Genomic DNA, 25,108 nt, shown 5'->3' on the forward strand with positions numbered 1-25,108 from the left:
TCCCATAAAGAGAATTTTTAACCAGGGATAAAAAAGGGTTCAAATCCTTTAAGACACAAATGAAGAACGGAATTATCAGATATGATCCCTTTTTAAGTATTCTAAAACAAAGAAACGATCTTAAAGAGCACAACGTCCACTTATGCCCTTCCTGTTAGGGCTGTAATAGCCTACATGTCCACTAGGCGGTGTTTGCTGTGAACATTGTGCTTTGGTGACCGTTCCTCTACTGCCTGCTGTTGAAGCTGGAGTCGTTGCTGCTGCAGCTCTCCTCGTAGGTGGGAGGGGGTTCTGGAACACAATGGAAACAACAAGTAAGGCCACTTTCAGACCTGAATTTGTTCCGATTCAGAGAATAATATGTTACAATGTTGCACTTCGACCTCAGCTCGATTCGTGTTCACACAGCAATATGGACGGAGCAAACGATCTCCGGTTGGGTAACGTGCGTTCTCACTGCAAACGAATCGTCCCGTGCGGGGCGATTGCAAGCGGGCTGAGACCACCCTCTCTAGGTGGTCTCAGCCCGCTTGATTTATTCCGGAACCGTGAGTGATTGCTGTGTTCACATACGCCCAAACGACCCGATCTACGGGGGAAATGCTCCCGGTATCGGAACGACAAGCTAGGTCTGCACCCTAAGACTCCATTTTGTCCCTGTTCAGTACACTCAGCTATTGACACTATTTTTAGTGTAGGAGTACTTGACAGGTGGAAGTCAAAGCAGCGGTGGTACCAGGAAGGGTGACTAGCTCAGTGAGAGCGATCTCAGAGGGGGATGAGGGTCGGTCAGGGGTGACGGAGGGGGATGAGGGTCGGGGGGTCGGGGGTGACGGACTCACCGTGTGGGTAGTCCCAGGTGCTGTACTCAGGAGGGAGGATGAAAGGGCAGGTGGTGGGCACCGGGGCGGCGTTCCCCTCGGTGAAGAAAGGGATGGTGGCCCCGGTGGACACACAGAAGAGAGGAGCCGAGGACTCGCTGCCGTCGCCACGTCTCTGACTGGGGGGACGTGCCACGCCCGGAGCGTGGCTGAACGCGCTGGGGGACATGGTGGGGGGCTGGCCCGAGGGGTCCTGCTGGGAGTGACTCTTGGTGGGGATCTCCTCGCTGGCCACGCCCCCTGCTCCCAGCTCCTCTTCCAGGCCCTCCTCCGCTGGGGGGGCACTGGGGGTCACCCCCCCCGCGCTGGGGTCGAAGGCTGTAGGAGCTCCGCATGCAGCGGGAGTCTGGGCCAAAGGTCGCGATGGGGTCAAGTTCACAGCAATGTTCCCAATGTAGATGGGTAGAGTCACAGATGCCTCCGGAGACTTTAAAGAAACCTGCAGCAGCCACAAGATACAACACACTGGTGCTTAACATCTGCTCATCCTAAAATTATAATTTAACAGAAGAGCTTTACTTTAGGTATAGCCAATCAGTTCACAGGGCCACAGGTATAATCTCTGTATTAAATGAAGAGACCTTGAGACAAATGATATAGTGTGGATTGTACTAGGGTGAATGAGTGGATTACAATAGTATGATGAGCCGTGTCAGATTCACATTGCAATTTCTGTGCGTTAACATTACATCAGTGCTCCAACTCCAACCAGTGACATAGGCTGTATTTCAAACCAAAGGGCTCATCCCTACACCCTACACCCTACGGAGTGTCTTCCCTTCATAGTGAGCACTGTGAAGGGCATACTATAGGGAGTAGGCTGTCAAAATAACGCTTGTTTGGAATAAATTATTGACCGGAGACGTCGCAGTCGCAAAGACTTGTGTGAACGAAGGGCCAAAGTGACCATCGCTTGCTCACTTCAAAAATGACCGTTGCGAAGGACCCTTCGAAGGGAGTACTTTTGCACCCTTCGGATTGGAACACCCTTCAATATGGCGGAGGTGGGCGTGGGTAGAGCCCTGGCATGAATACAGCCATACCATAACGCTGCGTTCTAGCTGCCTCGGACACTGGGCATCTCCGCCCGCGATGATGTCATAACCCAGTTACAAGCGTTCCAGAAACAAAAGACGAAAAAACCCACTTTCACCCCACCTTTGTAGTACTAGTCAAGTTAGCCATTGTTAACGATACCAGTTGATAACAACGCACTATGCGCTATTTTGCATATACGAACACCATAGCAACATTGTCCGTTGATATAAGTTGTCAATTGATAGAAGTACTGCGTGTACGACTGATTTCATGAGACGGAAATAAGAACCGAAGCGCTAATAAACAGTCTACAGCTTTCACTAATTGTTGATTCACAGAGCAGCCATTTTGATTTTGACGTCAGCAGATGTGGTCGGATCAGGTCAGGCTGATTCCCCCCCTCCCCCTCGATTAAAATGGTTCGGGCGACGATTTTGACGACGATTTTGACGTTCGAACAAACGTTGAAATCTGGCGTTCCTGACGCAACTGGAACGCAGCGTTGCGAGCTCCGCCCACAGAGCGGCGGTCTGTGAGAGCGCCGGGCCGAGCGAGGGGCCTCTCTCTCTCCCTCACCTGGATGAAGTAGTCGATCTCTCTCTCTCCCTCTCACTCACCTGGATGAAGTAGTCGATCTCTACGAGGCTGCAGCCGGCCAGGCAAGACTGGGGGAGGGGGGGGACTATGATCTGCTCCCTCCATTCTGCGTGCTTCCCCGCCTTCACCCCCGCCCCCTCCACCTCCGCGATGGTCCGCAGGTCGTACACCGCCCGCTTGGTCTTATAGGTCACTTTCTGATCGGGGCGAGAGGGAGGAGTCGCACGGCATTTATTCACACACAGCACTGTGACTTTTATTCCTGTATTTTATTTTTCCTGCATTTCCTTTCTTTGCATTTCGTTTAATATGACCTTTTATGTGTTGCACTTTGTCTTGATGCTTTTAATGTCTCACGTAAAGCACTTTGAATTGCCTTGTTGCTGAAATGTGCTCTACAAATAAACTTGCCTTGCCTTGCCTTGCCTAGCAGAATAAGAGCTCACATGAGACCAAAACAGGCCGAGAATGACAAAGCGAGACTCATTATGGTCATTATTTCCAGAAGTACCGTACCTGTATGAGGCTAGCCAGAACACAGCCGGTGTCCTTGCCAGACTTGTTGTGGATCTCTGTGGCCAGTTTGATGATCTGGCCGGGAGTGTAGCCTCGCAGGTCACTCTGGGCCTTCAGCATGAGGGTGCCCGTCTTCACCAGGAGGTAGCTGAACTTCTTAGTGGTCACAGCATAACTGGGTTGCTAGACAGTAGATGAGGGAACAATAGAATATCAATCAAATCAATCAAAGCTTTATTTATATAGCGCATTTCATACCCAGAGGCAACACAATGCGCTTTACAGGGAACAAGGGAGGAGGGCATACGTCCCACCCCTACATATTCCAGAGGGAAGCAAAAAAACTAATCACCCGGAGGCCAGATAAGTGAGCTGTAAAAATTATTCCCTGACCCCTCTCAACAAGGCGATCGAGCAAGCTCCAGGAGTATGTTTGTCTACCGGCTAAGAACATTTATAAAGCAATACATTACATTAAACATTGCATTTCAGAGTAAGAGAGGTTACAAAAGCATCATAGGATAGAATATGATACACCTTTGAATAGGGATCACAGTAATAAAAGCAATGTTAGTGCATTGGACACCCATAATAATGAGATGACAGTACAGTCCTACGGTAAAGGACAGGTAGTATTGACCACAGCAGCTAAATGTCCAGGCTTGAGGCCCTTCCCCCACCTCTATGTCGGGTACTTGGTTGAGGTTGAGCAGGTTGAGCAGGTAGAAGGGCCTCTGGGCCTTGTAGTCCTTGGAGAAGCGGGGCGTGTCTATGACTGCTCTCACGCGGTAAACAATCTTCCCGAAGGGGCCTTCGAAGGAGGTCGGGGCAGAGACTGGGTTTGGGGAAGAAACAGAGGCATTCATATATACGTACTTCTGAGATTTCCCTCCTCCGACGGAGGAAAACAGAGGAAAACTCTGGGAGACTAAAATGACGTAGGATAATGACTAATAGTACACTAGAGAAAAGATAAGACAACGACCATTAAAGAAACCCAATTTGGACTGTTATCTTTACTGGTTGCAGGTGACTGAAAGCAGCAGCTTTGACTGTCTAAAATGGCGTCTGCCAGGCTGGTGAGTGAGTGAGTGAGTGAGTGAGTGAGTGAGTGAGTGAGTGAGTGAGTGAGTGAGTGAGTGAGTGAGTGAGTGAGTGAGTGAGTGAGTGAGTGAGTGAGTGAGTGAGTGAGTGAGTGAGTGAGTGAGTGCAGTGGAGGTGTGAGAAGAGAAGAATGTGAGATCGATCAGGGGGACAGTTAGTCAGTGCCTCTAGCTGACAGAGCTAAAAAAGCTCATCTATCTGATCTGGACGGATCTGCCTTGAATGGGAGGAGAACGCAGAGTTTATTTACAGACTCCCGAAAGGACAGAGGCGGGGGCTGGAGGGGAGGGGGGAGGGAAAGTGAAGAGGCAAGAGACAAAAATAACAATTCGGAAGTAGCTGAAGGGCACGACAGATAAAAGATCATGTTTAGAACGGGAGGAGGCAGAGGAGATAAAAGCATGCTATTCAGAGAATCGGATTTAAAAATGAAAGTAATGTCTTTGACCCCTGCATAATATGAATAACACAACAAAAGACACGAGGATAAACGTCCATCTATTGTACAGAGATGAGACGGATAGCAGCTCGGAAAAAAAACTGCTATTGTGTCCAACAAATCATAATAATACAGAATATTCCTTTGTCACAGGGCACTAGTAGAGCAGTATACACTATGTGGTGGTACAGATTTCAGGAGAGAATGAGGTGCATTAAAAATACAATATCCTGTCTCTCGCCCTCTCAATATTACCCACGATGCCCCACTTCTCATTTAGATGATAATGGCAGCCAGTGGAGTCCGTGCGGAGGAACAGCTAGCTGTCAATAAGGATTAGTGCGCAGAGCTGCGGTCTGGCTGCAGGCAGCTTGGCAGCGGAGACCGGTTCCTGTCCAGGGGGTGTCGCCCGCCCCCCCCCACACACACACCCCCCTGGGGAGCCTACGCTGCCTGTGCCCATCAACGCCGGCTAAGAACACCTGAATAGGAAGCTCTATGCCTCTCCGCGGCGCTAAACAGCTGCCGTGTTTAAGTCTTACGTGGGGATTCCATGCTTCCTCGCCGCGAGAACGCGGCGGTCGGTTCTGAGCAGGTGTGAGTTGGACCTGACGGGCCCTGGCACCGGGCTCAGGGGGCTCTGATCATCTCATCACAACATCACAACCATCGTTACGCCGCAAGCCGACGTTCAGGACGGGGGATGAGGGGGCCTGGGGGGGCGGGGGGTAAGCAGGGGGCTCAAGAGGAGGAATTAAACATTGACAGCACCAAGGGACACAGGGCTGAGAATAACCAAGTCCCGCTCCTCACCCCTAGCCCACACTGGACAGTGTGGAACTATCCCCTCCCACCCTGGACAGCGTGGAACTATGGCCTCCCACCCTGGACAGTGTGGAACTATTCCCTCACACCCTGGACAGTGTGGAATTATGCCCTCCCACCCTGGACAGTGTGGAACTATGCCCTCCCACCCTGGACAGTGTGGAACTACCCCCTCACACCCTGGACAGCGTGGAACTATCCCCTCCCACCCTAGACAGCATGGAACTATTCCCTCCCACCCTGGACAGCGTGTAACTATTCCCTCCCACCCTGGACAGTGTGGAACTATTCCCTCACACCCTGGACAGCGTGGAACTATCCCCTCACACCCTGGACAGCGTGGAACTATCCCCTCACACCCTGGACAGTGTGGAACTATTACCTCCCACCCTGGACAGCGTGGAACTATGCCCTCACACCCTGGACAGTGTGGAACTATTCCCTCACACCCTGGACAGCCCACCTTGCAGTCAGAGGCGTTCCAGAGGAACAAGTAATTCCATTTTAAATGTGATGTGAGTCTGGGGATGTCTGTTATACAATATGTACTACAGATATGTACTACTACTTGTTTGAATGAGAGAGGCCAGGTTAACTATTAGGGTCTCAAGTCTCGGGCACGTATTCCCGGATAAGGTGACGTGTCTGGCGCGAGGCCAGAGAGATTAGTAGGGTATGCCCCACCTAAGATATGAAATAGTGTCTATTTTGTTTCCTGACCAAACTGTACTCAGACTTCAGGCTATTGATTCACCAATTTCGGGCACCTATCCAGTCTTTGAATGAAGTATCACACTCAGATTAAAATCCCTGGGCTGTACAACTCTGTGAAAAACGCACCTGTGCCGGAACCTACGTTATACCTGGACCAAGCTTCCATCAGACTCGGACATCACTCACTCTCTCACTCGCCCCTCAGTCGGATCTCATGAAATCACAAAGGTGTGTTTGACAGGGAAGAATGCAGCTTGACAGATATTTCAGATGTATCAATTCCTACCTGGAATGAGGAACTGGAAAGGGAAGCTGTGTTCACCAGGTGCCAGAGTGCCTGTGAGAAATAAGCGGTCAGTCAGTCAGGAATTCATGCAGTCGGACAAAAATAGTTCAAGTTTCTCACAGTTTACATACGGAAAATTCACCAATGCACCTCTCAAGTTTCTAGGTCAATCTGCCTTGACATCTCAATACAAAGGTGTGTGTGTGTGTGTGTGTGTGTGTGTGTGTGTGTGTGTGTGTGTGTGTGTGTGTGTGTGTGTGATCCAGGTGACACCACGCCTGCAGGGTATACTTTCTCACTGTAGCAGTAGAGGAAGTTTCGGTGACAAACAGGCATAATTGTTTAGACACAGTGAGAAGTCTTTTCGCTCCTCAAAAAACGGTGTTTGCTCAACAACTTTGTAAAGGAATTGTAATAGACTCAGACGTAATGACTTTAACAAAACATTCCGTGTGAAATGAAGTGATAAACTACAACAGCTTTTGTGATATCCTGCCAGAGTGTCAAAAAGTGTTTGAACTCTTTCCCAGCAAAGTTAATCAATTACTTACAAGCGAGGCCATGCTAGCTGAGTAGGACCGACCCAAGAATGAGAGCTCACAAGCATACAACAGTAGGCCGATCTCTCCCACACATTCTCCTCTGTGGCTGATGGTAGACTAGGAGGACTGTCACACTACATTAAAGAGTATCTAACACACAAGAAGACAAATATACATGTAAGCATTGTCTATGCTGCTCTAAGAGCTGAAGACAATAGGCAGGTATAGTTATCTCTTCAGCTTTGTTGATTATGTTATTGAGTGATAAGTAAATAATATAAAGTCATATAAAACACTATCACTCTGCACTATTGACCTTATGATTGCAGACACCCGTCACTGCCCTAACGAGATACCATCCAGCCAATTCAAACCAGACATACAGTAAGCCATGACCTGTAACAGGCTCTTTCCGTCTTAATCAAACTGGGAACAATAAACCGTATCTGGTAATTAATTCCTCTGCGAGCAGACAGACCAATTACTTTTTTCCAGATAGCAGTGTTCTCTGTGTCAGGAGGACCTGGTGTTTCCACGGTTCCCTGAAGAGGAAGAGACAAAGGTTTTCAACGGGTCAATTTGCATGTTTTCACTGCCGAAGGGAAGATATCCATAACAAGCGATAGTGTGGCACGCTCAGCCTCAACTCTGCAGGGGGCACATGCAGGAGCCGAAGGTCTCTCTCTCTACTGTCTCTCCTTCTCTCAGCTCTCTAGCGGTGAGTCTACAAAGGCCATTAAGCAGACGCAGGGTGGAAATACAATTTAAAGGACATGAAGGGGCGGTATTTCAACGAGTCAAAAGTCATATCTTGCATCTCACGTTTGTAGCAGGCGGGCCCAAAGCTCTGATGTAGTCTCTTAGTATTCATTTTTCTCCACCATATTAAAAAGTTTTCATCTACACTAAACGTGGCGAATGGACGGGTAGGTGTATGGGTGCAAGGTGGATGGGCCAACCATGCACTTCACCGCCTAGCCACCAGAGGGCGCTGCGCGGGACTGAAATCGACGTGGAAAGGTCACAGAGACAAGTCAGAAAGATCTTGACTTTAGGATCTGACCAGCGTCATTCATTTCATTCATTATTGTTCTTCTTGGGACAGTGAGAGCGTTCATGAGGTCAAGAGCTTTGTCCAAACCCCGTCTTTACGCCAACCTCATATGTCGAGAGATATCTCTGTTTAGGCATTTAAGTCATGGAAGAAGCACTTTTGTTTTCACCGCTACTGCGAATGGACGTCCGAATGGAAAAAGTTTTCACCAGAACAATTATGTGCACTCGCACAAAGGCTCCCAATTACATTCTGAGGTTACCAGATAACATACATTTCAGGAGCATATGTGACCAAAACGATCGCAGTTTTGAGCTCTGACCGAGCAATGATACCTAGAAATGAATGGTATTGTCAGCCATTGAGGCCAGCATTTTAGCACGAGCAAGGGGGATAACATTGACTTTGGATCGTCACTGAGTTTATTTGTTCAAAAACACTATTAAGGAAGGCGAGGCTATAGAGAATCAGGTTGGCCTTCTACAATCCTATCCTTAAAACATGAACAGCATAGACCCTCCACACACACACACACACACACACACACACACAGAAAGCCTGCCTTGGTTGTCATGGATGAGGACATTACACCCCCCTCTGCATTTGTAACTATCCCATAAACAATGTGAGTCACACCCACAGGAAACTACAAAAAAAAAACATAAATACAGCAAACCAAAACACGAACTCATGGTGTAATAGTAAGTCCTGGCAAGAGTCAAAGTAGGTTAAAGTATTTCATTCCAAATTATTTGAATACAAATAACGGCAGGGCCATAAAGTCCAGCCTGTTCCGAACAGCCCTATATATCTTAAAGCTGTATCCTATCTACAGTCAGATCAATAGCTGGTTGTTAAAGTGTTGAAACACAGTTGTGTTTCTTCTGCTTTGGGTGCTGTGCATCCCCACAGAGTTCGCTGTATGAGTTATGGATTTAATCACTGATAGATCGATGGATGGATCGATATACAAACCACACTGTCTCCACGGGTACTGTGCACTAGTTTGTTTAAGAAATACAATTGATGTAACCGAAAACCCCAGAGGATCTGGAAACATGTGAGGTGCTATAGGTGTCATGGGCCATTCAGCCCAGGGAGGGGTGGTGAAACACACTTAACACACACACACACACACACACACACACACACACACACACACCATCCATTCAAGGGTGGTAGGACAGTAGAAAATCCCTTTTCCCTGAGGGTCAGTGAACATGAACAACAGCAGCGGGCCCCTCACACACCGTTTCATTCCCCGAGCTCCACACACATGTAGGGCATACCAAATAACACATGTAGGGCATACCAGATAACACATGTAGGGCATACCAGATAACACATGTAGGGCATACCGAATAACCAGTCACCCACGCATGGCGAGTGTATCTCCTTGTGTGGCAGCACTCTGCCCCCCCCCCCCCCCCCCCCCCAGGCCCCAGGGGCAGCGGGAGATACAGTACGAACTGAACGGGAGATACAGTACGAAGGAGATACAGTACGGGAGATACAGTACAGGAGATACAGTACGAAGGAGAAACAAAAGAACGACAACGATAGAGATAAGCTGAGCAGAGGAAGTCGGATGAATTATTCATCACCGTTTTGGTTTTGGAGTGCGTCTAGCCTCTGTATGTGTGTGTGTGTGTGTGTGTGTGTGTGTGTGTTTGAAAAGTGTGTAGAGTTAATCACCTACAGTATCTGCGTCATCTCCTTCTCCTCCCTTGCTTCCACTGAAATAATGTGCACTGCATGTCCGAGTGATGAACAGAGTGTTATACTCACACACAGTAGGTGTTATGAAATATATGAAATAAGAGAGGGACAATTATGGGACAGTGGTCTAAAGTACACTGGCAATAGGTTTGTCTGTTTAAAGTGTGGAGAGGTTTAAATGTGTTTTTACATATTTGCATGCTGCATGAATACTGCTCTCACGGCTCTGATACCTCAGTACTTCAAGCAGGCAGACAGCTCGCTTCAGTGTTCTTGGATCTCAGAATAGTCCTTGGTCTCATGCCTTCAGAAGGAGACATTGCATCCAAAAGATCAAAATGAGCCATCTTCATTTGAAATATGCGGCAAAGACATCCAAGTTCATCTGATTAAATAACACTTCATTGAGCTCATGGATCGATGTATAAGTCACTCGCAAGCCTACTAGAAATCACTGCACACAAGACCAAAACTGTGAGCCAGAGAATAGCTGAGCATTAATGGACAAAAGGCAGACTCCCAGAGTCCCTTCTTAATTTCCATCTCTTCTTTCCATATTCTCCTCCTTATCTGCTGCTAAAGCTTTTTTCTTCTGCTTAAAAATTCGAGCCTCTGCTTCCAATCCTAAAAAAACTCTTTGAAACTTTCTCTTTACTACTCCAACCCCCCCACCTCCTACTCCCAACTCCTCCCTTCTCCCTGACGATTTTGCCAACTTCTTTGACAAGAAAGTTAACGATATCAGATCCTCTTTTACCCACCTCCCGGTCGACGCGCCATGCACCAACCTCACCTCTCCACCCTCTCTTCCCTCTCTGCTCCCATTACATTTTTACCTTACATTACAGTCATTTAGCTGATGCTTTTATCCAAAGTGACTTACAATAATTGCATTTAACGTAACAAGTGCATCTTCTTTCTAAACAAGTGACTAAGAGCATAATCTAGTGCTGAAGGCAAAGTGCAAGAATAGCTATTTAAAATACCATAGGTTCTTAAGAGGGAGGATCGTGGTAGTACTTCTTGAAGAGATGAGTTTTGAGCCTGCGACAAAAGATGGGCAGCGACTCTGCCCATGGCTTCCTCCCTCCTTTCCATGTCCCACCTTCCCCCACTTTTCTCCCCTCTCCCCCAACGCGGTCCTCAACCTTGTAACATCTAGCCGCCCCACCACGTGCTCCCCAGATCCTGTCCACTCCACTCTTCTTCAATCTGTTGCGCCTGAACTCCTTCCCTTCCTAACCCACCTCATTAACGCATCTCTTGTATCAGGATGTTTTCCCTCCGCTTTCAAGACTGCCAGTCACCCCCCTCCTGAAGAAACCATCTCTTGACCCCTCTGTCAGATTTCCCTTCTATCCTTTCTATTGAATACACTTGAACGTGCTATCTTTAACCAATTATCTTCGTATCTCCACCAGAACAACCTCCTGGACCCCCACCAGTCCGGGTTCAAGGCTGGCCACTCGTCAGAGACCGCCCTCTTTGCAGTGACAGAGTCACTCCATGTCGCAAGAGCGATCTCTTTCTCTTCTGTCCTGATACTCCTAGACCTGTCAGCAGCATTTGATACGGTAGACGACCAGATCTTCCTCTCCACCCACAAGGAGAAAGGTGTCACTGGCTCTGCACACTCCCTGTTTGCATCCTACCTGACGAGCCGCTCCTACCAGGTGACATGGAGAGGGTCGATGTCGGAACCACACATATTGACTATGGGGGTTCCATAAGGGTCTGTCCTGGGTCTTCTCCTTTTTGTGCGTGGCTGTAAGCCAGCGCACCTAGTATAGCGTTTGTCCAGTTTTCACTCCCTCCCTCCCTCTGTTACTCCAGATAATGTTGGCCTGCATTTCTCTGTTGGCACCACTAGAGGTAGTAGTCACCAAAATCAAGAAGGAAACAAACCCCCTGATCTCCACTGCACAAGTAGAGTAGTGGTTAGAGCATTGGACCCCCACCCGGGAGACCAGGGTTCAAGACCCGGTGGGGATGACTTTATGGGACTATACCCCAAACCTCCACATGTTCATCCTTTCACTCCAACCTTTACTCCTTGCCTTATAGATCAGATCCTGTCCCAGCCCTAACCCACACTAGGGACTGGACAAGGACACCAAAACCAACCCACCGATCTCCACTGCACAAGTAGAGTAGTGGTGAGAGCATTGGACTCCCACCCGGGAGACCGAGGTTCAAGATTTATGTTTATTTCTTTATGTTATCATCAGTGTAACTGCTTTAGCCACTGACCGCTACCATTAATGTTATGGAAGCTGCTGATAGTTGTGAGCTCATGAGCTAACTGGCTATCCCGCTCTTATTGTGCTGGATTAGCATTGGAACTGATGTGTCCAGACGACAAGACCTATCTTAATTTATCAGACATTATTTCATGTCATTTCAATTCACAGCTATTTCAGTGGCATGACTGGCTTCCGCCCTACCAGTCCTGAACAGAAACAAGCCAGCCACGTACTGTACATAAGCCAGAGTCGCTGCCCATCTTTTGCCACAGGCTCAAGCTATTCTCATCTCTTCAAGAAGTACCACGATCCTCCCTCTTAAACACCCACTTTTTAGATTGCTATTCTTGCACTTTGCCCTAAGCACTATATGATCGTAGCCACTTGTTTTAGAAAGGAGATCTGGAGTTCTGGCAAGTAGTAGTACATTGGCTTTCCCTACATTACAGTAAATGCAATTATTGTAAGTTGCTTTGGATAAAAGCGTCAGCTAAATGGCTGTAATGTAATGTAAAAAAAAAAGTAATGTGATCATGAGGATATGCCAAGTTGTATTAGACCAGAATAGTTTTCTCTATTGTCAGTTGGAGCAAAGAAAACCACATACATGACTGAGCATGCAGCATCCCTTCATCAGAGTAGTAGTAGGCTAAATATGGACATTCAAATCTCCTGAGATTCATATTTGCATTAGACAATCGGTATTCACATTGGCTTCAACTAGTTCAAAGTGCCCGTGTACCCACTGTGGTTTTTATCTATCTATCTATTTACAGTATATATCTATCTATCTATCTATCTCTCTATCTATCTACCTGCCTACCTACCTACCTATCTATCTATCTATCTATCTATCTATCTATCTATCTATCTGCATTTTTATGGCATGGTCCATTCGAGAGTTGAGACATTGTTTTTTTTTGTTTTTTTTATTTAACCTTCATTGAACCAGGTAAAGAAGCTTGAGATCAAAGAACTCTTTTTCGAGCAACACCAGACCAAAATGGCAGCATAAAAAGCATCACGAAACTAAAACAAAGACAGACCAATATAGAACACATTTGGCCAGAAGACAGAGAACACAGACAGAAGAAGGAGAGATTAGCATCATACACATGCACTATTACGACAGGGTGTACAATGACCAATAAACATTACTGTATGACATACAGTAATGTGTATTGTACACAACATATGTACAGTAGTAACACATTTGCACACTCCCAAATCAGTCATTAAAAAGTCTGAGTTGAGCTTAAAAATTATGCAATGTTACAAGAGTGTGGAGCTTCAGAGATTTTTGAAATTCCATTCCAGGTAGAGGGAGCAGAGAATATGAAAGCCCTCTTCCCAAACTCAGTGTAATAAACATACTGTAATATGTTTATTAAACATTACTGTATGTAGTAAAGCATTTGCACCCTCCCAAAGGAGTCATTAAAAAGTCTATGAGTTGAGCTTAAAAATGATGAAGTGTTACAAGAGTCTGGCGCTTCAGAGATGTTTGAGTCCATTCCAGGTAGAGGGAGCAGAGAACATGAAAGCCCTCTTCCCAAACTCAGTGCGAGTTCTGGGGACTGAGACAGTTAGGTAGTCCTGAGAACACAGAGAGATATAAAGGTAACAGACCAATGAATGCTTTGTAGATGAAGATGTACCAATGGGAAAGCCTACGAGCAGACAAGGACAGCCTACCTACAGTATATAGTGTCTTGTTTAAAAGGCAATTATAACACCCCGCCCCTCCGACCCCTCTCCTCTATAGGTTACATTTTGCAAATAAATTAGCCTAGGCACTGAAAACTGAAATCAAAATACTGTAGATAAGATTTGGCTTTAAGATTTATACCCGTTCAAAATACACTTGCCATGACATAGTTGATTACATGCCCGTCATGGATGTTCTGCACAACCGACCGACCAACCGACCAACCGACCAACCGACCGACCGACCGACCGAAACCGACCGACCGACCTATTCAATCTGTGACCCATGCAGAAAACTCTGCGGTGATGCACAAGGCAGATAAATAGACTGAATCAAATCACAGACCACGAACCAAAACAAACATGTCTTTGTTTTTTTTCATGCATTTCGAAACCGAAACGAATAGTGAACCGACTTGATTGAGCTTGCAGCATCCCTTCAACAAACTAGTGGCACACGGACATTCAAATCTCATGGGATTCATATTTGCATTAGACAATCAGTATTCACATTCACATCTTCAATAAAATCCACACGTACACTGCGGCACCTTTCCAGATCCTATTCTATTCTATTCACATTGGGATAATTAGTCTATTCGCATTGGAATAAGTGTATAATTTAGATAGGAACAGCTTGCTCTGGGTTCAAACGCCCCAGCAGTGTTTGGAAACACCAGGCATGAAGGTGAGAGAGGTGAGGTTAGCCATTGCTGTGAGCGGCACACTGCTATGTGTTAAGCGCCATAGATTAGACGCTCCAGTGGCCATCCAGGCCTGGGTCTGCTTAATGAGTACCCCAGAGGTGCGCCGAAATATGCACTCTCAACAGGTTTACCACCACGATCCTCACATTCCATCCCCTGGAAATGAAAAACACACAGCAAGTACAAACACAACTAGCTGTTCTAAAACCTCTCTTCCGCTAGGACCGGAGAGGGTGTGTGTGTGTGTGTCTGTCTGTGTGTGTGTGAGAGAGAGAGAGAGAGAGAGAGAGGGTGTCTGTGTGTCTGTGAGAGAGAGAGAGAGAGAGAGTGGGAGGGAGAGAGAGAGTGAGAGAGAGGGTGTCTGTGTGTGCGTGCAGCGTTTCCGCTGGTAAGGTTTTGCTGTGGCGCACCGCCACGGCAAGATCCTTGCCGCCACACCAAACATTTGATACAAAAACCAATAATACAAATTAGGCTATATATAAATAAAACCTTCTAAATATTTCCGCCTAAATGCGCTTTCAAAACCACTGTCGCGCCCACATTAGGACTATTTATTTTCAATAAAGAGCCTATAGGCCGCGCACTCTGTGCCGCTCCATGCTGCTCCTTTCTGAGTAGACCTGGTCCAGGGCGATATCTATACAGATAACGCCCTGTTACTCTCAATGCAATTTGCCTATGAAAGCGCTTCATCGGCCCGGTCGTCCCGAGTCTACAGACAAAACCGTTTCGTTACTCACCAAAGTAAACACAGCGTTGGAAAGATGAAAGCCTTTTTTCCTAAAGCGCTACAGTTTGTAGTCCCCCACCTTTCAAATAAAAGGCAAATTTGTACACTTAAATGTTTTATATCCACAGCGCATCGACTGTCTTCTTCTACCGGCGAATCGGCGCTCTCCGCTTTGTTTAGCCTACTCACTGCTGCCGCCCATGTCGGGATGATGCATTACATCTTAAATGGTGTTGAGAGACTTTAAGATGTAATGCATCATCCCCAACATGGGCGGCATCTTTCCAACGATGTGTTTACTTTGGTGAGTAACAAAACGGTTTTGTCTGTAGACTCGGACGACCGGGCCGATGAAGCGCTTTCATAGGCAAATTGCATTGAGAGTAACAGGGCGTTATCTGTATAGATATCGCCCTGGACCAGGTCTACTTTCTGAGGTGATCGGAAAAAACTCGCGTAAAGGGATTTTTTGTTCAGTGAGCGGCATGAGGTTACAACGAAAGATAGGTAGGCTATTCACTATATGCACAACTCCAGTACTTCCTGAAATTAGACATGCTTCTCTATTTCCTGTCTCACACTATTGGATGAAATTATTATTCAGGTGTGCCTGATCATTGTGCTGCAGTCAGGCACACCTGATTAATCACTTCATCCAATAGTGTAGGACAGGAAATAGAGAAGCATGTCTAATTTCAGGAAGTACTGGAGTTGTGCAATTGGCTAATTGACGCTCAAATATTACCATAGTGTTAACCAGTGTTTGAATTGGGCCAAACACTGGTGCTGGCACCTAGGCCTACTCCTCAAAATGCCTAGCCTACTGCCTAAAATACATTTATGTTAGTAATCTAAGTGCCGTTATAGCTACAGTTAGACGTGCCGACAGCTCCTGCCCATCTCAAGCACGTTGGTAAAGCCTTTGGTTTTATAATTCCCTGATGACAACTAGCGGATCCTATAACCTAATATATCAATACAATTTTCCAGATGGACATACAACGATTTTTGAAGAGGAAGAGAGAGGAGAATGATGAGACCAGTCAGGTAGGCTAGGTTATTGCCGGCTAGCCATGATTCACACCGGGGGATTAAGGAACAAGGCACGCTACCTGTAGTAGGCTAACAGTTTTGCCCGCTTCCCAGGGACCAGTAAACTCTGTTCGGGCAAGAGGAATGCCTCATGCAGTTGTCTTGTCTGATCGGACAAGTAAAACATTAATTAATTGATAAATTGGCCTTGTGTTGCTAACGTTACGTAACGTAATATGAAAATACAGTTTGAGCCGAAGCGGAGCCTGCTCCATTTGAGCTACGCGCTGCTGTCTGTCTGTCCGTCAGTCAGCCCTTCAAGCGAGCGTTGTCAAGGAGAAATACACCACAAGCGCGAGTAGGTTCTGCAACTTTCGTGCGAGTCAAGTGCAGCGCCTGATGGATTGTGCGACGGTCTTTTTGGCTGGCTGAACCAACACTAGCTTGCGTTAATGTTCCTCCAGCCACCTAAAAAATGCCAATCAAAATAACAGAAAACAGCAGCTGTTACCATTATAATAGCTGCTGTTATAATGGTAACCTACAATACATCTGATTAAAATATGTCTATAAACCATATGATTTATTAAGTGCCTGTGTGGTTACTGTTTTATCCCATCCAGTTACATGTAATTAATTACATTTTAAGCTCTAGGACTTTACCAGCCTTACTAGATAAGTTAGGCCATCTTTATAGGAAGGGGACAGGAGAGAGGAACACGGGAGGAAGGGCGGTCTCCGATCCCCCGTTTTGGTTTTGAAATCAGACTCTTTTTTTCACACACCACAACACCAAGAGATCAGTTCCACAGGAAACACTGGTGTGTGAGAGAGAGAGAGAGAGGGAGAGAGAAAGAGAAAGACAGAGAGAGAGAGAGAGAGAGAGAGAGAGACAGAGAGAGAAAGACAGAGAGAGGGGGAGAGACAGAGAGAGAGAGAGAGGGAGTTAATTAACGGGCAGAGTGTGTGGAGAACACATCCACCCCCCCTTCATCAGTGGTTGTGGAGCAGAGCTGTGTCCCATCAGAGGTCAGTAGTCCCCCCCCCCCCTCTTCAGCTGATGGGCAGTTTAACTGCTCTTCTTCGTGAGATGCATTTACCAGCCAAATCATCACCAAAATAACACAGTCATGACATGACAGAGAAAAATGAAGTGAATGGAGAACCACACTATCACACACACACACACACACACACACACACACACACACACACACACACACACACACACACACACACACCCCAGAAAGGTATTTCTCCACAGGGAAGAATGATCTGTAGTTTTCCCTAATCTGAGTAGAGCATCCCTACCCTCACCTTTGTCAGCCACAGACAGCGTGCTGCTGAAGTACTGCTCTTCCAGGGTCCACGACGGGTCGTTCATTTTGTTGGAGACCCCACATGAGCCCAGGCAGTTGACCTTGATGGCTGGGGAGACAGAAAGCAAAGCAAAATTAGATAAATATTAAGCTGCATTATAAATATGTCATTGTTCAAATCTAAAGAGGTTTCCATTTGCATGTCACACATTTCTTCATCATCATCATCATCATCATCAACCTTTATTTTACTAGGCAAGTTAATTAAGACCACTTCATACACCACTTGTAACGGAAAATGCCCCGATATCTCACGCCAAAATGTTGTTGTAAAGAGATCTGTAATAAGAATGTTACACGTGTTGTTTTTGAACGAGAACCAATAGAGGGACTTTTATCCACTTTAGACCTCTTTGAGAGCTCTGTCCCGGTGTGCTGTGTAAAAATAGCAGAGCACGACATTCAATAGTGGCGCTCTGGGGCGTAAGATCCGAATCACAGACGGGATTAGCCTCCCCACTCACCTGTTCGATGACTATCGATTGTGTTACTGAGACACTAATGCACGTAATGCAGGTTCAATCCAATGGCAAATAGACTGAGAGCCTTGTTCTCTGGGAGAACACACCATCTGCATCGCTTCAAAGAGGTGGTGATATACCGCAAAGGTCAACCTGGTGTACTGGGGGAGATTTGATCGTGTTTCACGATGTCGCCAAGCTGACAGGGAGTCACGGTCGGGCGCTCTGTGTGATGAGGCGGATCGCGTCGACAGAGACCGACTGAGCGGTAAATAATACCGATCTAGAAGTGTCATGAGCATCGCCTGGCATCGCCATCCTGATCCCGTGAGCTTGCGTTCCGTCTCGCTCCGCAGATCAGTCTGGACATCCACCCGTTCAAACTGATTTCCCTCTGACCAGATAGTGATCGGGCCAATCACAACCGCTTATCTAATATGGGGCGGGTCTAACACAACGACTGTATCCACTTGATAGGATGATACGATTACTAACCCACATTTCATTGCTCTGATTGGTTAGGTCTATCCAATTGTGTCAAATGGAGGCATTTTGGACTGACCGTTGATAACGCCCCTTGGAAATCGAAAATAAATGATTTCCAGACCCCCCACATCTATCTTCACGAATCAGGTCTGACAGATACCACAATGACGCTTCTATAAAGCAGCCGCATGTTTGTGCAGAGTGTTTGTCCTCCAAGCCAGTGGTGAGAGAGAGAGACAGGGATCAGAAACACACACACGCACACACACCCTTATCAGCATGATAATACTGAGAAATTAAAACAGATGCTTCGCTTCGGTCATAATGAGCCACTAGTGGGCGTAATGCTCTTTATTCTCTATTGACCACAGATCATCTATCAAAGCCGACTGCTGATTGTTTAGGTATTACCAGGTGGAGGCGGAGGGGGAGGGGCTTAAATAAATGACTGTGTATGTTGAGTTGTATGGCGAAACAGAAAAAAAAAGAAAAAAAGATTTATACCAGCTGAGGACTGAGATATAAAACACCCCAGAGAAGAATATGAATTCCTCCTGCGAACTTGAATATTTTTACTGTGATCAGTTTTTGTTAGGTTATGTTGTATGATTGTGCAAAAGGTTGGCAGCTTGGGTCAGGCTGGCCAGGGATTTACTAAAGCCAAATCCCTCAAACAGCACTGCATTATGGGCCAACCGCAGGTTTATCTGTCTATCCATCGCACCAGTCACTCGGTTCTCTCACTCTCTCTCTCTGTTGCTTTCTCACTGTCTCTCTCTCTGTTGCTTTCTCACTGTCTCTCTCTCTCTGTTGCTTTCTCTCTCTCTCTCTCTCTCTCTCTCTCTCTCTCTCTGTTGCTTTCTCTCTCTCTCTCTCTCTCTCTCTCTCCATTACTTTTTCTCACTCCCGTCTTCCACCTCTTTTGAACAAGTGAAACTGTGTTCACACGCGAGGCCACATTCCTCCTTCCGCCAGACAACTGGACCACATCCCATCCCTGGATGACCTGGCCTTTCTCCTGGTTGTGGGACAAGGAAGAGAGACAAGCAGAAGGAGAGAGACCAAGACCACAACAGATTTCTCATCATATGAGAGCAGGGAAGACTAAAGAAGGTATCTAAGAAGAGAAATCCCTACTCCTCACATTTCCCTCCCGGCACTACCATAGGACAGTAGGGGCTGGGTATCGATTCGAATTTCAAGAATCGTTTCGATTCCGATTCACAAGGTTCAGAATCGATTATCACGATTCGATTCGATTCAATATCGATTCGGTTAGTGTTACTAAAACCTGTAATTATTACATGACTGACAAGTTATGCAACACATCAATACTAGGGCTGGGTATCGATACTGATTTCCAAAAATGAATGAATCATTGAATTAATTAATTAACTATTCATTCTTTCATTTATTCATTCATTCATTAAATAAAAGATAGATTTTGGGATTCATGGACTCTGTGTAACCAACCACTAGCTCATACCCATGCAGAGACCAATGTTGGCACCAGAGACGCACTAGTGGCAGATGGCTCCTCTCCCCTGGCAGAGCCTGTCCGTTTGGGACGGTGGAGGGGGCAGGGACCTCTCCTCTCAGGGAAAACAATAACAAACATCCATCGGTACACAAAACGGAGCAATTCCCTTCACCCTCGCGGACTGATGCCCATTAATGTGGGCCTTCGTTAAACCGCGCTTCTCCAGCCATCTGTCCCATTCATAAGACCAACGCTACACCCCCCTCCCCCAAACACACACACCCCCCTCCCCCAAATACAAACACCGTTATGAGGGGGATAACGAAATAGAATCTATACACGAACATTACATCACAGTGGTCAAAGTCATTTATTATCGTCTTACAGCAGATGACACACAACACGCGAGCAGTAGCGGTCGCTGTAACTAGCAGCGACAGATGGGAAGTATTTGAAATTCCCTGTTGTGTGAAATAAAGGACTCGGGAAGGCTGGTGAGAAGGTAATCTATTAATATACCCATGAGACAGACAGACAGACAGAGAGACAGACAGACAGACAGACAGACAGACAGACAGACAGACAGATAGGCAGGCAGGCAGGGAGACAGACAGATAGAGAGGCAGACAGACAGACAGACGGACAGATAGGCAGGCAGGGAGACAGATAGAGAGGCAGACAGACAGATAGAGAGGCAGACAGACAGGCAGACAGACAGATAGGCAGGCAGGGAGACAGATAGAGAGGCAGACAGACAGACAGATACAGAGGCAGACAGACAGACAGATAGGCAGGCAGGGAGACAGATAGAGAGGCAGACAGACAGACGGACAGATAGGCAGGCAGACAGACAGATAGAAAGGCAGGCAGACAGGCAGAGTGGTGGCGGGGCTAGGGGTGAGTGGTGAATAGCCCTGTCATGAGAGAAGGAGCAGTTTGTCAGGGAACCTGATTGTCTGCAGCGTGGAAGCAATGGGCCACCCTCTCCACAGCTACACAGAGCCAGGTGTCGCCAACACAAGGCCGACAGGACAAGGAGTCTGGACACCGTCACTCATCACTGCCAAGGTCACTCAGCGACAGCGTGTGCAGGAGCCCTCGACAGGGCCAAGACAACGGGTATGGATGGACTGATGGCTCTGAGGCCTTCATCTCATAAGGGGAATCAAATCAGTCTTTCTCTTCTTCTTCTTCTCCTCCTCCTTCTTCTTCTTCTTCTTCTTCTTCTTCTTCTTCTTCTTCTTCTTCTTCTTCTTCTTCTTCTTCTTCTTCTTCTTCTTCTTCTTCTTCTTCTTCTTCTTCTTCTTCTTCTTCTTCTTCTTCTTCCCCCTCCTCTCCCTAATCCTAATCAAGACAACCGTGGCCTTCATAGATTTTAAACTGAGCCTTGGCTCGGAGTACAGCGTTGCAGGGTTAGAAACAAGAGCCCATTGTAGCGCTGTGATAAGGCAGGGATACGTGGCGCATGCCAAACGCCATACATCACCAGTCACACCTCGCCCACAGTCTGGTTGGTCTTCACACACCTAGAGATCACACCTCGTGAACTATAGGGGCCGTGAGCTGTCTCTAGCACCAGTGTTGCTAGTGCTTGCTAGCTAGCCTGCTTTCTGTCCCCAGAGTTAAAACAAAACATGGAGAAGCAGCGTTCAGTTTTTATGCTCCACATATCTGGAACAAACTTCCAGAAAACTGCAGGTCTGCTGCAACTCTCAGTTCTTTTAAATCAAGACTGAAGACTTTTCTTTTTGCCGCTGCTTTATATTCAATCAAATAATAATTTATTCATACACTGCACTGTAACTTTTATTCCTGTATTTTATTTTTCCTGCATTTTGTTTTAATTTTGTTTTAAATGTCCTTTTTTGCATTTCGTTTTATATGACCTTTTATGTGTTGCACTTTGTCTTGATGCTTTTAATGTCTCACGTAAAGCACTTTGATTTGACTTGTTGCTGAAATGTGCTAAACTAATAAACTTGCCTTGCCTCGTGTTCCCACACCCCCACACAGCCATACCGGCAGCAGGACCAACACTCAGAGGGAAGCAGACAAGACTGAGCCGCTCTGACTCAGAGACGGTCTCTAGTACGCCAGGATGCTGCAGTCTCTCCAAGTTCTTTTGAGGATTCACGGTTCGATAAGTAGGTCAGAGGAACATGGCGGTGGGCGTGGAGCATGACGCCAGCTCAGGTTATTACGGCTGATCCCAGTGGGATCAGACGCATGGTGTGATCTGGGTCTTTGGGTGTGACTGGTTTTACAATGACTGATCCCTTTTGCCATGTAAACAGCTCTGAATAGCTATCTCTCTATAATCTGTTTACTTGTTTTAACCATGTACGGTGACCTTGGGTGTTTTGAAAGGCGCCTTGAAATAAAATGCATTATTATTATTATTATTATTTAGCTATTTCTTCGTGATAGTTTCTTTTCCTTTTTCACCTGAATGAATCATTTTGGGAATACTTGTAAAGGCCAGTTATAGGTAACTTACTGTACATGCCTACTCTTTCCTTTACTGTACAGGAATGTCTACCTTCAGGGCACACCTTCTTGGAATGTACTCGTTTTGCAATAGCTACTTCCCAGCTGTCTGTAGTTCGTTAAAGGATCATTGTTTAAGTGATATGGCTGTACACAAATATTTGGCGAGTTAAACAATGTGTGTGACATGAAAATATCTTCAAGGGGACCAAATCTCCCTCGGTAACAGAGAACCGCCCGGGTGTGGTTGTGACTAGTGAGAGGCATGGCACTCAGCCAATCAGCCGGCGCCTATGACATCATTGCATGGCAACAATGAACAGCGCGTGGGCTGCCTGGCGGGATTCACAGGCTAGAGAGGAGGACTTTGGTCTGGGAACGCGACAGTTGCTTATTACCTTGCGCCGTGAGTAGAGTTTCAGCTGGCCAGAGTGAAACAGAGGGGCTACAGTGTGTTTGTTTAAGGGCCGGCCTCTAGGAGAACAATGCAGACAGAAGTACCTCTTTATCCCCCAGCCGAAACAAGGAGCAGGGAGAGCTCCTCGCACAAGGGGGGAACTGTGCCTCGGCAACGATTAGGGTTTCATCACAACTGGGTCGGTAATATTAAATAGGAGATTAGTGAAGTCTGGTGAATCTGTTGAGAGACAATGTAGAACATTCCTCGAATGTTCTCAAGTATCCTTCCGCCGACCATACAATACACACACAGTACACAAGTAGACCCACAAACACAAGTAGACTCACTCAGTTCCAGCCAGTAGTGACGGACCACCCTGAACATGAGTGGTGTTTGCGGCAGAGCTATGATGAAAACAGCCATAAGCTGGTCGACACTCCATGCATAAAGCATGGCTAAATCAACACATACTTTAGTATGTATCTTGACTTCACAAAATGTTTTAACTTCAGTTCATAAGTGTGCATATTCATATACACAATCACACGGACGGCAAACCTTTGGCTTAGTGCATTATACAGTCATTCATTCATATATCATTGCACACAAGTCCAATCAGCACAGCGCACAAATACCTACCTATTATTCAACACACATCCGGACACTACAGTAATCTAATGCTTTTCCCTATCGTCATAAACTCTTAAAAGCTCTACAAACAATTAGAGGGCCTCTCCCTCTCTTCACCTCGCTCTCCCCCTCGTTCACTGTCTCCGAGGCTCAGAGAACACAGAGACAGCTGATCTAATGATCCCTTACAGATGGCCTAAGTGGATCCTGCACAGACAAGACAGAGTGGGAGCTGGGAGCTCAGCTAAGCTCCCACCAGACCTGCCAGGGCCTTCCTCCCTAGTCCACCAGACCTGCCTGGGCCTTCCACCCTAGTCCACCAGACCTGCCTGGGCCTTCCACCCTAGTCCACCAGACCTGCCTGGGCCTTCCACCCTAGTCCACCAGACCTGCCTGGGCCTTCCACCCTAGTCCACCAGACCTGCCTGGGCCTTCCACCCTAGTCCACCAGACCTGCCTGGGCCTTCCACCCTAGTCCACCAGACCAGCCTGGGCCTTCCACCCTAGTCCCACCAGACCTGCCTGGGCCTTCCACCCTAGTCCACCAGACCAGCCTGGGCCTTCCACCCTAGTCCACCAGACCAGCCTGGGCCTTCCACCCTAGTCCACCAGACCTGCCTGGGCCTTCCACCCTAGTCCACCAGACCTGCCTGGGCCTTCCACCCTAGTCCACCAGACCTGCCTGGGCCTTCCACCCTAGTCCACCAGACCTGCCTGGGCCTTCCACCCTAGTCCACCAGACCAGCCTGGGCCTTCCACCCTAGTCCACCAGACCAGCCTGGGCCTTCCACCATAGTCCACCAGACCAGCCTGGGCCTTCCACCCTAGTCCAGGAGCCCCGTCGCTCTTTCACTGCAAGATCAGCTAATAATAATAATAATAATAATAATACATTTTATTTGTAATGCACTTTTCATTTAAACATCTCAGCGTGCTACAGGTTTAAAAGCATAGCATAACAAAACACAACTGAACAAAAAGAACACAATTTTAACAGGCAAAGGCCTTTTTTAGCTGGAAGGAGATGACTGATTCAAATCACATCTCCACTAAATACAGTGATCATATTTAGCAGGTTGCAAACCAAACCTGTGTGAAGGAGAGATCATCATCAGGGTTTTTTCGGCGCCCCCCAAAGAGATTTTATCCAGAGCCAAAGGAAAATCACCAGTGCCAAAATGCTAAAAATTTCGAGTAAAAATAGCAATTCAAATCCTCTACAAATGTGTTTGATAGCTTGTTTCAAGTGCAGCCCATCCCTCTTTCTTGCACTGTCCATGGTTTGGACCACTAGTAATCGAGATCAGCAAAGAATATAGGCCTACTGTATATATGCTGGTATCATTTTTTTTTTTATGTGTGCTCATCACCCCCCAAAGACCCATTCTGAGCTAGGAAAAACCCTGCTCACGTACTGAGCCTTGTGAGGTCGGGAAACCGACCGATGCTGAACCAACAGACGCTGGACCGGGCCTTGGGAGTCTTGCATGCAAGACTGATGTGTGTTTTCTGTGGGTTGGATGGTGAAAATGGAAGTGGGTTTGTATGTAAAAAAGCGTACAACTGTGCGTGTGTGGGCACGCGTGTGCGTGTCTGTGTAAGAGGCTTAGCCCGGGGGACGTTCCATCGTATCGCATCCTGGGGGGGG

At 46.9% G+C, this 25,108-nt stretch overlaps 1 protein-coding gene across 1 annotated transcript in view; it reads right to left on the minus strand.

Moving 5' to 3' along the window:
• Positions 1-226: 226 nt before the first annotated feature.
• The window catches only part of arrdc1b (arrestin domain containing 1b), a gene marked incomplete at both ends in the record, with an annotated part of 32,934 nt that continues 8,052 nt past the window's right edge, over positions 227-25,108 (minus strand). The window contains 7 exons of the mRNA XM_084456420.1: positions 227-291; positions 843-1,320; positions 2,537-2,713; positions 3,033-3,215; positions 3,713-3,867; positions 6,401-6,451; positions 17,455-17,565. Coding sequence (XP_084312546.1) covers positions 227-291; positions 843-1,320; positions 2,537-2,713; positions 3,033-3,215; positions 3,713-3,867; positions 6,401-6,451; positions 17,455-17,565 — 1,220 coding nt within the window. The remainder of the gene's footprint in view (positions 292-842; positions 1,321-2,536; positions 2,714-3,032; positions 3,216-3,712; positions 3,868-6,400; positions 6,452-17,454; positions 17,566-25,108) is intronic.

Source organism: Borostomias antarcticus (assembly GCF_949987555.1).
Source record: "Borostomias antarcticus genome assembly, chromosome: 2".
Lineage (NCBI taxonomy): Eukaryota > Metazoa > Chordata > Actinopteri > Stomiiformes > Stomiidae > Borostomias > Borostomias antarcticus.